Source organism: Phoxinus phoxinus, assembly GCF_949152265.1.
Source record: "Phoxinus phoxinus genome assembly, chromosome: 4".
In the NCBI taxonomy this organism is placed as follows: domain Eukaryota; kingdom Metazoa; phylum Chordata; class Actinopteri; order Cypriniformes; family Leuciscidae; genus Phoxinus; species Phoxinus phoxinus.
In genome coordinates, this window is record NC_136879.1 from 22500876 (window position 1) to 22515365 (window position 14490).

Below are 14490 nucleotides of genomic sequence, written 5' to 3' on the forward strand. Positions count from 1 at the left end.
TGCAGATAAACTTAAATATTTTAAGTATATTGTAAGTAAAAAAAAAAATTAGATACAAAATATCTAATAAAAAATATCTAATCACAAAAAAGTGATTACAATAGTAAATGTAGATCAGAAGCAAATACTTTACTGTTATGTTTAAATTTAAGGTGTCTTGCTTTCTGTGTTTTCCCCCTGCGTGGTACGACTCGGCTCGGCTCACTTTACTTTTGCTCGGTTTGCGTTTCCACTGCAGTTTAGTCTGCTGGGTCATTCCGTGTCAACTCAAATTTTAGATTTTTATTTTTTTCTGTAGGAATACAAACATAAATGCTGAAAGTCAAAATATGAAATGTCACAGATGTATATTTACTGCGTAAGCACTGTTATAAAGGGCGGTCAGAATAGCAATTTTCACCTGAGATTTGGAGCCAAATTAGAGGGGTGTAAAAATTACTTTATAAAGATGTCAGCATCATTATTTTATGTTTACACATAGATTGGTAGGTCTATTAGTAAAATCTGTTTACTTTAGCAATCTTTGTTTCATTAAATGCTGACCTTTCAAAAATGGAAAAAAGTACTTCTGTTTTGTTTTTTTGCCTCAAGTTTGGATGTAACTCAAGAAGTATTAAAGATATCTTAATATCCTTATCAGAAACACACTTCAACATAAAAATCCTTAAACACAAGAAAGGGGAACACAAGACAGGAATCGTGACAGTGACTTAGTGTTCATATTTTCTTATTTCTTAAGCTTCACTTTTGACTGTTCTTGTGTAAGACTGCCCTTGTGTAACTTTTTCACGTTATGTGCACATTGTGGAAGGAAACACATAAACTGATAATAATTATTCTGCGGTGAAGTGAATAAAACAAACAAATCTAATTTCTACATTACAAAAGTTAGTTCAGGCAGGAATAATACAAATAAATTCTATATTATTACTCAATTCATGCTTGTAGAAATTAAAACTTGAATTTATAAGTATATTTTACTTGGAACTGTTTATGTTTAATGATTATTTAAGGAAGGAAGTATCAAAGTTATAAAAAGGCACGCAAAAGGCAACTCAAGACATTTGAACATTTGACCTCTCTTAATTGTTACTATAATTCTTAATATGCCATATATGGTAAGGTTTGATCTTTGAGTATGATTGGTTGCCAGGACATCCTGGATGGTATTGCCTGATCTCTTATGTGTATAACCCATCTTCCTTCAATAAATGCGAGAATGTTATGGAATTACACAAGCTCTGTGTCTGCTTGATCAATCTCCCTATATCTCGCGCTGCTGCTGCCACACATCACAGGGGTAGAGGTGCCTGTTTTCAACTGATGACTGATAGCATTGTGGATTCAGATAGTCTACTTGAAAATGTATCTAACACAGCCTATACACACTTGACATTAAGTAAATTATAAAAGCAAAGCACGGCTGTTTCTGGAACTTCACACAATCTTTTGATTCTGAAGGCAACCATTTGAAAACCAAGGTGAGTTTAATACCTATATACATATTTTATACCTAAAGTATTTTTGTGCTTTGTCATTTAATGCATTGAGAATCGCAGTGTGCAGAATATGAGTGCATGCAGTCATTTAATTTTCCCTGTTTATTCATTTCAGGTTCATCATGGCAATGCTGAAAAGTTTTCTGCTTCTTTTCATGATCTTCTCTATGGGGAATGCAAGAGGTAACCAAGACATTTATTTGTAAAAACCCTTGCTATTTAAAAACATTTTGGAAATGTAGGCCTACAGTATTCCATTGATTAATATTTGCATGATTAATGAGGGGTTTACAGTGTCTAAAATACACATATTTCCAGCACATAATCACACAACCATAAAATAAGCTACATAAATAAAAATAAAAACATCATTGGCTGTAATAATTACAAGAACCCTAACGTTTATGTACTGGATGCAATTGATTTAGCGACAAAATGCCCCGCTGAATGGATTGAATTTGGACACCACTGCTACAAGTACTTCTCTCAGTTGACTAACTGGATCACAGCAGAGGTAAAGTGTTAGTTACAACAAGGTGATTTAGAAACAGTGGTTTTTGCCATTTAATTTGTTGTTACAGTAAACTCTTTCTCTGTTAATGGTTGTTGTTTTAGCTGTTTGGAAGGTTTAAGTGTTGTGTTACGTTTTAAGTTTAACGTTTAACGTTTTAGTTTGTACCTGTGGTTGGTATGTCCTATAGGTGGGGCTTCAGCCTATAGGCTTGCTGGCTGAAAGGATTTCAGTTCTGATTGTGGACTGTAATACTGAGCAGTGTTGCGAACTTGGGCCAATTGGTTTAGCCAAAACATTTATTTTGGTTTGTCCTGCAAATATTTTAGCACCTTCCAATAAAACACCAACATAATCCAACATTTTTGGATTATGCTTCAACTTTTTGTGCACGTCATTTCCCTTTTCTACTCCAACTGGTTGGCCTCAGATAGATAGATAGATAGATAGATAGATAGATAGATAGATAGATAGATAGATAGATAGATAGATAGATAGATAGATAGATAGATAGATAGATAGATAGATAGATAGATAGATAGATCATTTAAAGTGAATGGTGAAAACTTTATATACCCTTGCAGAATCTGCAAAATGTTAATTTTTTTCACAAAATAAGAGCAATCATACAAAATGCATGTTATTTCTTATTAAGTACTGTCCTGAATAAGATATTTTACATAAATGATATAGTCCACAAGACAAAAAAATGCTGCATTTATAAAAATAACCTGTTTAAAAATGTATGTAGGGTATACCCTTGATTCCTAATACTATGTGTCGTTACCCGGATGATCCACGATTTGTTTTGTGAAGGTTGTTCTTGAGTCCCTTGTTTGTCCTGAGCAGTTAAACGGTCCTATGTTCTTCAGAAAAATCCTCCAGGTCCTGCCAAATCTTCAGTTTTACAGCATCTTTTGCATATTTGAACCCTTTCCAGCAGCGACTGTGTGATTTTGAGATTCATCTTTTCACAGGACAATTGAGGGACTCAAACACAACTATTAAAAAAGATTAAAACATTTAATGATGTGCCAGAAGGAAACACAATGCAATAAGAGCCGGGGGCGAAAACCTTTTTTATTTATTTTATTTAAGAAAAGCACATCATGCTCACATACGAATAATCATATAATCACAGTAACATATGCATATACATATAAACAACTAAATAAACCAGAAAAAAAGCTTTTTTCCTTAAAATAATCTAAAAAAGGGCTCCAAGATTTAAAGAAAAATCGGGTTTCATTCTAACTCCAAATATAATCTTTTCAAGGTTGAGGACAGAAAGTAGGTCAAAAACACACTGACGGTAGGGTTGGAGGCAGCTTCCAATTAAGTCGTCTAGCCAACAGTGTGCAAAGTGCAAAATTATCCATCTCTAAAGTTTAACATTTTCCGGAAGAACTCTAAATAAAGCTGTCAATGGGTTGGGGTCTATTACTGTGGTAAGAATTTCTGAGACACAACTAAAAATTCCCCCCAAAACCTTAATAAGTTAGGACAGGACCAAAAAGAATGAAACAGAGAGGCTGGCTCCACAACACAACGTGGGCAGGTGGGGTTTAAATCAGGAATTATCTTGCCGAGTTGCACCATAGACCAATGAATACGATGGACTTAAATTGAATAAGCCTAGCTAACTGAAGAAGAAGGTATCCTTTTTAAGATAGTGTCCCAGGTTTCATCTTCTAACAAAATACTTAAGTCCTGCTCCCAGAGAGATTTTAATGACCCGCTATATGGGGTTTGTTTGTCATTAATTATACTGTAAATCTTTGATGGCACCCCTTGAGTCCAAATGCTCAGAGAGTGTTTAACAATTGGATTCTTAATTGAGATATTATGAGGAGGGATAGAAGAACAGAGAAAAGTTGTCAACGTGACTGGGGAACAACAAACAACCTCTATTTGCACCCATGAGGTTTACACAGTTGCAAATCATGCCGGCACCAGTACAATAAGTTTCTAAAGTTGGCTGCCCAGTAATACGTTTGAAAGTTAGGCAAAGCCAAACCTCCCACCTCTTTTGGCTTAACAAGATGCTTTAGACTTATTCGCCTTGGCTTGTTGTTCCAAATAAATGACGAGATAGTCTTTTCCAGACATGAGAAAAATGACTTGATTTTGGAAAGCTAAGTTCCAGAACAGCTGGTGCATGATCAGATATGACTATGCTTTCATATGAACAATTCTGCAGATAAAGGGGTGAAAACTTTTGAACAGGACGAATATGTCCAAATTGTTCTCATTTTGTTTAAATGAAAAACAATTTCATGTAGGACTGCCCTTCGGAAGCAACAGAAGATACTTGCATTCAAAAAAACTTGCAAATACTTGCATTTCCCCCTCAAAAAAAAAAAAAGAAAAAGGAATTTTTTTTTTTATTAAAGCAGGGCTATATGCCGTTTCGGGAATTTCTTCGCTGTATTCTCGCTTTTTGCTCTCAGGATTTTTCTACAGAGCTCCCCCTATACAGCTCCGGAATAGATATTTGACAACACTGTCAAAAAACTTGTTGGCGACTCAGATACCAGAGGCTAGTAGATCAACGAGATCAAAGCAGACGGGACATTCTTTACAACGTCTTCTTCATTCAATATATATATATATATTGTCTTTTATCAGCAGTTTCTCAACATGAGAATGTCCAAATTTAATGTCATTTATATTTTGGAAAAATCTGAAAAGTGTTTTGGAGTTATGAGTCTTTACTTTTGTGTGTGTCACTCAGAATAAAACAACTCTAAAAATGCCTTGCAGGGCTTAATAAAAAAATAACATGCATTTGGTATGATTGCTCTAATTTTGTGAAAATAATTAGCATTTTGCAGATTCTGCAAGGAGGGTTAACATTTTTGAGCGTGACTGTATTTTTTTATAGTAAAACTTTCTTTTCTGCAAATAAATGATACAGAACTGATAATAAGCAAATAATCAATAAGAGCAGACTTTGTTTGCAAATTACTATATTGTTTAAAAAGTCACATTATAGCTTATGTCACTTATGTTATGCTTTATGTTAAAAAGATTAGATTTTGTATTGACAATAAAAAAATCTCTCTCTTTAGAGAAACTGTCAAAGTCATGGTGCGAATCTCGCATCTGTGCACAATAAACTGGAAAATGATTTCCTGCTGAGTCGGTTGCCTTCTTCTTCCACACGTTCTTGGGTTGGTGCTCATGATGGTGTACAGGTAAGTTAAATTGTGTGTCCTAATGAGACCTATTTGTTTGTCTAATAAAGAAATGTCTGCTTTAGTAAAGGCAATGAAGATGGTTTGTAATGAATGAAGAAGTTTCTAAACAAGATGGTTGGACTTCTTCCTGAAGTCTGACAGCAGTAGTGCAATCTCTGTATTCACTTTTTTCACTCATTAGGAAGGAGAGTGGTTGTGGAGTGATGGAACTAAGTTTTTCTATACCAACTGGTGCCCTGGGGAACCTAGCAATTCACATGGTTCTGAGAACTGTTTGGAGATCAACTGGACCTGTAAGAATGCAATCTGCTTTTTGAATACTTTCTGCAATTACTGCAATTTCATATCATACAGTAAAATGAAATGACTCATTTGGATTTCACAAAGTGCCTAACTTGAACATTCTATTTATTTTGATTCTAACACCTCTAAAATGATCAGAATAACTTATTTAATTTTTTCACCCTACAGATAACCATTGCTGGAACAATGCGCCCTGTTCAAACTCAAAGTCCTATGTTTGTGTGAAGGACCTGTGAGACCGTATGCAGTCATGCTGCTCCATAGTTACTTTGATTGAACTACATTTACTTTCTTTTGATCTTATCTTTACAACAATGTTATTCTGAAATTCTGTTTTTTTCTCAAATCTCTTCTAAACTTTAATCTCTTCTCAATATCTTCTCTAAAACACTCTTCTACTTAATAAAAGCATTGATAAATCCAATAATGTGCAGTGTGGACAATCAAATTCATATACAAATAGTACTGTGTAGCAAGTTTTGAGGACATGGTTACACTGAAAACCCTAATAAGTTGATTGAATTCAATTGATTTGAGTAAACTCGTTCCCTCAATTTAATTGAGTAATGGGTTCTCCCAAAACGTGCATATTTAAGTTTACTTAACTTGGTGCTTACGTAGACTTGACTTAAATTGTTTAGTTCACTAAACTTGACGATTATTTAATGTACTTAGACAATAAAGTTCACTTAACTTAGTGTTAATTTCCACTCTTAACCCGAATTAGTTGACTTTACTCGCAAATCGCGTGGAAACCCATTGCCCTATACCACTTTAGTTTTTACACAAGCTGAAACTAAACATGTTGAGTTGTATTAACATACCGTAACTTTTTACACAAGCTGAAACTAAACTTTTCATTTGAGTGTCACCATTGTTGAGATTCATATGCTGATTGTTGATGTCTATGTGTGACAAAATAACATGGCATTTAAAAAAAAAATCTACATAATGTTTTTTTACAACTGTTCAAATGATAACAATTCTGTTGGATTTCCTAGTGAAAAAAATCACAGGTCTTTCATATCAATCATATGGAAAGATCCAGACAATAATAGATTCAATTCTAGATTAAATGAGGTGCTACTGACTTATAATTTTTGTTGATGACCTGTATTGATGATAACATCAATACGCAGTCATAGTCACTGGATCACTTACTCTTGGCTTTTTCGCTATACCAATTGTGCCTTTGAAACACACAGGTAAAGCAGCCAGAGAAAAACTGATGTTTAAATGTCAAGGGCCCAACTAAAGCCAACACTTGTCACCATGGTGTGACTACAAATTAAACAATAATTCATCAACATCTAAACCTCTGTTAATTCTCAATACCGTCTGCTGCCAAGGCCTGTGCTCGTACCGCCTTGGACGCATGTTAGACGCGGGTCTTTTCACGTGACCAGGCAGGTTTTAACCCCCTCCCCTTCCTTATGAAACTAAACATACTAAGTTATCTCTGCTAAACCTGATTAGTGCAATGAATCTTTCAGCTAAATAGTACAACCAACTAATGTTGTTTAGTAATGATAGCAGGTTTGTACTAAACATAAAAGAATAAGTAATGATCACTCGTAAGTTTAATTAGAAACAAAATCTGGGTTTACAAGAATGGCATTAAATTATGAATTTGGGCATTCTGCAGTTGCTTCATCATTGACAAAGAAAACATTTGCATGTTTGTTTCCTTCAATGGATTGCAAATATAGACCTCATCCAGGGCTCTTTTTGTTTTCTGTCTTATATATCCCATTATTTTGTGTTAGAAACCTCTGGAAACGAATCAGTGATGGAGTGAACTGTTTGAACTAATCAAACTGAATCACGAACAATTTCAGACCATTTTCTAAACCTGTTTAATTAGATCAATAGTGATTCATGCACTATTAGAAATAGAAAACACAAAGGTGGACATGATCAGAAAAAATAATGGGTTGGAATAAAGTAATTTCCAACATCAGAGAAGGATTTATCAGTAATATATTACTGGGGCACAGTGTGTATTTCAAAAGGATCTATGCCTCTGGTCAGATATGGCATCGCTAAATTTTGAAAACAATGAAAATAATTTTAATTCAGAAATCTGCATCAAAATGCCGTTTTTAAGTCGGCAAATTGGCTGAGTTATTTTTATTTTATTTAACTAGTTTTAAGGACGTACTTCATTTTATTTGTAGCCTACATGGTCATCAGTTAGTTTTACACATGCACAATTATGGGTAATGTCACAAACAGGAAACTATAAAACATGCCCAAACAGTGCAACACTAGCTTTCAGTAAGTGCAATTTGTAAAATTGTGTGTCTTATTTGGTGTTGTCTGTCTATATACGTATCTATATCAAAAGTATGGCAGAGCAAACAACAATTTACATTGTGTGTTCATCCCTGCCCCTACTTTATCACGGGTGAACACACGATATTTGTGTTGTTTGTTTGGGAGCGGAGTTGCCTAAGTAAGGTAGTATACTTTATAGTTAATTAGTGGCACCTGTAATTGTAGTCTCATTTACATAATGTCAATTATTCAATAAAGTGTGCAGTCCATATTTGTACAGATATCTCCTGTATCATCAGGCCTAAATGTCAATCATCCACCCACTCTCAAGGAGGTATTCGTCTCAAATTCTTGTATTTAATTTCCCCTGAAATGTTATGTTTGAGAAGCATGTGATCCATAATGCGCTGGTCTCACCATACCTAAAATATTGACATTCTCAGTCTAGTCTACAAATGAAATGAATGTGCATCCTCTTTTTACAGCTTTTCTTGTGGCATTATCTCTGCAGTGCTTTCTGTCTGGAGTAGGGGCCTTGTGTTTACAGAAGAAGCTCAAGATTTTCTGCCTTGCCTAAGGCTGTTGATTTAAATCCAAAATACCATTCTTCAGATACTTCTGCCATTATATCATACAGCCAGTCTGTGTCGTGCATCTGTTCAAGCAGGCTGGCGGAATAGTGTATACCACCACGCTGCGCTTACATAAAGGATTCTTCACATGCACAACCAGTCAACAACGACACATGAGCGCAGCTGTGTGATGAGAGAGAACACCAGGTTCATTCACTTAACTACTGTAAATGTAAACTTACTGCAGCATCACTCAGTGAAATTATTGAGTTGCAAAGGATTAGCTTGGTAGGCTATCTGAACTGTTCTACAGTCAGCTTTAATAATAAAAATAGTTTAGTCTTTCATACGTGGAGCACCTAAGGAGATGTTTAGGATAATGTTCAATCTGCTCATTTACATGCAATGAAAGTGAATGGCGACCAAGCTCCGAAACCGACAAAAACGCAATGTAAAAGCAACATAAAAGTAAATAATTTGATATGACTCATAAGCAGTATTCAGAAGCCTTCATGTGAGGAAAATGCTGTTCCACTGATTCAGTGGAATAGCACTGAAGTGGCACTGAAGAAAAAAAGTTGAACGGGTTTGGGGTGACGTGAGTAGATGATGTAGTTTTTGTCAAAGTCATTTGACCTTTCAGTTCAGCAAAAGTACAAAAGTTTTGTGCAAGCTTGATGTTCAAAGATTTGACCTGCTAACCCAAAGGTTGTAGGTTCATAGCCTGCAAGGTGCGATGCACAAACCAAGAGTTACACCACTGTCCTTGAGCAAAATGCTTACGTTGTTTGTTAAGTTTTTTTTTTCCCGGGGCCTGTTCCTGTTCTAAGTGTTCTGGTTGTTCCTTTAGATAAGAAGGTGTCTTCTCAATGACAAATTGCATTTTAAGTACATTAGTTCCCTAAGTCAAGCTGGCTGGAAATCTCCTCAGATGTGTTGAGGATGAGCTGTCACAGTTCAGTCCCTCCAGCACATCCACCATGGTATGTATCAGCTACTGTACATGTTGAAACGTTGCCCTGTTTGCTCAAAGCGTGCTCTGGAATTGTTGTCCATTGAACAGATCATGAATGTTATGTTAATTTTCATCAGCATGTTAGAGGTGAGGAAGTTGTTTCTGCCAATTGAGAGGAAGTTGGTTTCCATGACTTTATTCAGGATCTATGAATGATCAATGTATTTATTTACTCAAATATTAAAGTCCATAAAGTTACATGAGCAAATAATCTAACTTATTTTTTAATATTTTAGTTATTGTCAGATAAAGTTTAAAATATGAAAGTCACACATGCAAGATAAAAAGACTATATATATATTATATTATAACATTTTATTGTGATACTTATTTCTGTACCACTAGAGGCACCAAATGAAATTGCAAAGTGGACTTCCTGTCCCTCTTTGTTTGTACAAACAGGTAGTTCCTCCCCAAACTCACGGCATTGGTTGAGCCATCAGTCAGAGCTGTTGAAACTGGTATACACTCAAGTCAACTTCCAAACGGGAACGGCTTATTTATGGATGTCTCTCCATGTTAAATCGACATTGCAGAAAGTTTTATAACATAAAAATGTTTTATTACTTACAATTATGGTGTTCGTCACATAAAGCTTTTCACAACTTATTTTGTGCTGCATTCCCATAATGCGCTTATGTATAATGTAGAAGCGTTCAGATCTTGAGGTTTTCATCTTCGCATAATATATCCATTACTATGCACCACAGGGCTCTTTCTGCACCCGTCAGCTTTCAATACACATGCTGGTATTGTTCAATCTGTGATGGGCTAATGAGACCATGACCTCCTTTTGTTAGTATTCTGCTTGAATCTAAAAGAGTTCAACATTTCAGTCTCACTCCCAAAAACATTGGGATATGTTATATGGGATATGTTCAGAACCGTGAAAGGCTCACATTTGACCATCATTTCTGTATCCACAGACAATCAGATGAATCTGTCCCCTTGAGTGCTTTGACCATGTGACAGCGGTCCCGAGTGAATTCCCTTTGACTTCTTATCTTCCATATGGCTTTCCCCTCCTCTGTGTGCTCACATTAATCAGGGACTGGTTTGATTGAAGGGGGCGGGCGCCTTGTTTCTGGCACAATAACAACAGTCTAAACACTTCATTGTGACAAAAAGAGGAGAGATTTCTTCCAAGAGAAGACATTGATGACAAAATCAAGCTGTCACTTTAGTAAATGGTGGTAAGTAACATGCATTATTATTATTGTTATACAGCAAGTGATAAGGGTTTGAGGAAGGAGGTGTTGATGTTTAAACAGCCGTATCATTTGGCACAGTAGTTTTTTCTTTGTTAGACTGGAGAAACTGATAGGTTACTGAACAAAATGTGGTTGTGGCAAATCTGAGTATAGTGAATATTTTATTTGGAATTTAACACTTTTATCTGGTTAAATCCGGTGATGTTCAGTATTGACCATTTTTGATCCTTATACTTAGGGTTAATTAGTGTGCTTGACACTTTATAATATCATTAATATGGTTCTATGTGCTAACATTAGTTAACACATAATCGTGAATTAACAATGAAAACATTTTTTTTACACCACTGTATTGTAAATCTTGGTTAATGTTAATTTTGTAAATAGTTTCTGCCACAGGACCCTCAATTGGGATTAAATTACTCTTTTGAGTTTGATTTTTGAGAATCATTTTCACAAAAATTAATGATATACCTTCCCAAATATAATTGATTCGGTTCTTAAATTTGACTTAGTGACTCATTAATCCAGTTGGAGGTTAAAACAGCAAACCGGGAAGACTCTTATTTAATAACAACTTAGTTTCAACACTGTAAAACTTGATCGGTTGACTTAACTTTAAATAAGCGAGGAAACCCGTTACCTTAAAATTAAGGAAATAAACTTGTGGAATTGTCAAGTTCACATAACTTTTTATTTTTTCAATTATGCATGAAGTTTATTAACTTAATAATTTTTAGGCTACGGGTTTCCTCACTTTTTTTTAAAGTTAGTCAGCAATTTTCACGTGTTAAAATTCTAAAAATCAATAAAATATACTAGGCTACTATATTATTATGTTTGAAAATAATTGCTTTCTGTTTTAAAATGAGCATCATTAGGCCTACTCTCCAGTCTTCAGTGTTACAAGATTCTTCCAAAACCATTCTAATGCTAAAAAAAAAACCATTTCTTATTACCTAAAAACAGATGCTACATAGGCTAATATTTAACTTGCTTCTGTGAATTCAGAGAGACAGGCTTTCTGACAATAAGTGCAAAAGGAAGTGCCAAGAAATTGATCGTGCCTGCAAGTACTGTATGTGTGCTCTACAAGATAAAAACTGTTTGTGCTGAAAGTGAATCCTCTGAAGTGTGAAATGCACTGAGATGGTCTCAGGTGGAGAAGTTGCTTCTCTCATTATAAAACGGCAAATTCAAGGACCACGTTCACATTCACCTTCCCTTGCTCCAGTTAATCACAGAGGACTTGCCTCATAATGAAACCCTGCGTGATACAATCGATTTGCCACCTTGTTATTGCAAATCACATGAACAAGAGTAGCCTAGCCTATACGTTTTTGTTTATTTTTATTCTCAGCTAACATCTTGTTTTATGTGGGTTTGGTTTCAAACTGCTCGCTCATTAGGAGTGGTGAGTCACTCCGTTGCTTTGATACACATGAGAGAGAGGCAGCTGTCTTGTTCAGTTGGTGTGGATTGAACAATAGAACAGACAGGTGCTGGTACAACTGCGCTCCTGGCACTCATTGCCTGGCAGCTCCACCTCAGTCTCACACACGTTGCGTCTCAATGCCTCCCCCGCCAGTCCATTCTGTGGCAGAATCAGCAAGTCTAGCTGTGCCGTTCATGCACTGTGTACTGCTGTTTTGGTGGCCTGGAAGATGACATAAAAAAGAAGAAGAAGAAAAAAAAAGATGTTTCTGGGAAACATTCACAATTACATGATGGATTAAAGAAAAACTTCGCCTGAAAATAAAAAAAAATCTTGTTTAATCATCCTCATGTTGTTCCAAGAATTTTTAAAGAATGTAGGCTACATGCTTTTCTTTTCCATACTTCTTAAAATATTTAGCAAGAACAAAAAGGGCAAATATTTAGTTGATCAACATATTACCTAGGTTTACTCCCAAAACATTATTTAGAAAAAATAATAATATTTTAAACCATTTATTAGAACAAAACTCTCTTGTATAAATATTTCATTAAAAGTCATTTGCAGTTTAGTGATGGAGTCAGTTGCGAAATCTGTAGTGCTCTGAACAATGAATTGATTGAATCTGATTCAAAAAAGTTTTTATTTGTTCATGAAACGGACATTATGGCCACACATATATTTTCCTTTTGTGTTCTAAAGAATAAAGACCATACAGGTTTGAAGCAGAAAAAAAACATTTTCGGTGACAATTTTCATTTTTCAGTGACCTATTCCTTTAAAGAGTGTGACAAACTGATGCAATAATGTTTGAATATATGTTTAGATTATAAATAGCTGGTATGAATACCCTATTTATGTGCCCTCTTTTTCTAAACATATTTATAAAGCCTTGAAAGTCACCTTGTCACCTTGAACCTTTAAAAAAAACTTTTTTTTCTCTCTCTAAATGTCTCTAAGTGGAAACAATGACCTTTGGTTTCATGTTTATATAGCATTACCATTATTAGGATTTTTATTGGCGTTGTCTGATACACCTGAAATTAATGTATTGATTAATTTATTGTAGAGTCACAGTTGCTGCACTTATGGCACAGATACAAATACATTTGTAAGTAATTAGCCTTGAAAAAGAAATCTGCAATCTGGATAAAATTAGCAGAGAAATTCTCTTGAGTCATGCCGACTCCTCATTCAGATGTCTTTACCTGGGCATCACTGGACTGTTAAATGTGACTCAGCTGATCAGCAGCCAACCACTTCATGCTTTAATAAAGATTCATTGTGGGCTGAAAAGCGTGTTACAAGTGTGCACAGCTGTGAGCTGCGTGTGCCTGGGTCTCTGTTGAAACAAGCTTGGCCTTTGTGAACCCAGTAGAAGCAGAAGCTGAAGTTATCGGCTGCTTGTCTAATCAGACACCTCCTATGACCTTCTGCGCTACTGTTATTGAGTCATTAGGAATGAGAGATCCGGCTCTAGATGGGCATGTGTTATGCAAACATATCTCAGTGGCTAACGTGAATGTCTTGAATTTCCTGCAGGCTGATGTCTGTGTTTATGGTATGGATGGAACGCAATGTTTCACTGCTATCTGCCTTTGGGTGTCATAGGTGTTGGGGAAAGGCTACATCCGAAATTGCATACTCTCTTGAGTACGTTCTATATAGTATGAGTGTGTGTATGAATGTAATCTGGACGTACATGTTGTCCTTATCATGTGACCTATCAGTGTCAGTTCCTTCGCTTCACTACCATTCATAAATCTTTTCCCGTGGCCTCATGGGATACTAAAGTGTCCATCATATTCACACTTCAGAATCTCACCAGAATTAGTAGGTCATCCGGGTACTTTTTGTCTACTCTGTGAATTCGGACATACCTCTTTTGTCATATACTGTTTTTCGCTATATAGTAGGGAAGTATGCGATTACGGATGCAGCCATTGTTTACAACAGGGGTGCCCAATCCTGTTCCTTGAGAATGATCTACCTTCCTACAAAGTTCACCTTTCACACCATAAGTGAAATGAATAAGCCTCAAGCTGAAGAAAATGCAAATTCACACCTGTTCAATAGAGGACGCATCTCAAACCTTTCAGCTGTACTGGATTGCCAACCTGATCTCTCGGCAAAATACAAATTTTACGAGGTGGTTAAATCAAACAAATTCATACGACCTCACTCGTACGAATTCGTACGATTTTTGCCAAATTGTACATATTTACGAGTTGTCCAACTTGTATGTTAAAACAGTATAAAATATGCTGTTTTGTTGTACTCATCGACAATAAATGTCATGTATAACGTTACCTGTGGTTGTGTGGCGTATTTTACAAAGGTTTACAGGAAATGAAACGTTAATATTACTCATAATTATTGTTTTTTTATAAATGTTTTTCTCAATTATTTCTACTCAATTTTATTTGTTAATGTACCAAATGCAGTTACTTAGATACTTATTTTTTTT

At 35.5% G+C, this 14490-nt stretch overlaps 2 protein-coding genes across 2 annotated transcripts in view; both read left to right on the forward strand.

Moving 5' to 3' along the window:
• Positions 1–1060: 1060 nt before the first annotated feature.
• LOC306997283 (ladderlectin-like) lies at positions 1061–5935 on the forward strand. The gene is made up of 6 exons (XM_079610515.1): positions 1061–1481; positions 1615–1682; positions 1928–2013; positions 5082–5207; positions 5392–5503; positions 5682–5935. The coding sequence occupies exons 2-6, from the start codon at positions 1622–1624 to the stop codon at positions 5747–5749; spliced, it is 453 nt and encodes a 150-aa protein (XP_079466641.1). The 5' UTR covers positions 1061–1481; positions 1615–1621; the 3' UTR covers positions 5750–5935.
• Positions 5936–10396: 4461 nt separating this feature from the next.
• The window catches only part of stard13b (StAR related lipid transfer domain containing 13b), a 110445-nt gene continuing 106351 nt past the window's right edge, over positions 10397–14490 (forward strand). Inside the window, exon 1 of the mRNA XM_079609392.1 lies at positions 10397–10570. The gene's annotated coding sequence lies outside the window, so the exon portion shown is untranslated. The remainder of the gene's footprint in view (positions 10571–14490) is intronic.

Bases quoted from the DNA above. Each gene is read 5' to 3' on its own strand.
- LOC306997283 (XM_079610515.1), top strand. From the start codon at position 1,622: ATGGCAATGCTGAAAAGTTTTCTGCTTCTTTTCATGATCTTCTCTATG. The intron at 2,014-5,081 runs GTAAAGTGTTAG...CTCTCTCTTTAG, and splicing joins CTAACTGGATCACAGCAGAG to AGAAACTGTCAAAGTCATGG. The intron at 5,504-5,681 runs GTAAGAATGCAA...TTCACCCTACAG, and splicing joins TTTGGAGATCAACTGGACCT to ATAACCATTGCTGGAACAAT.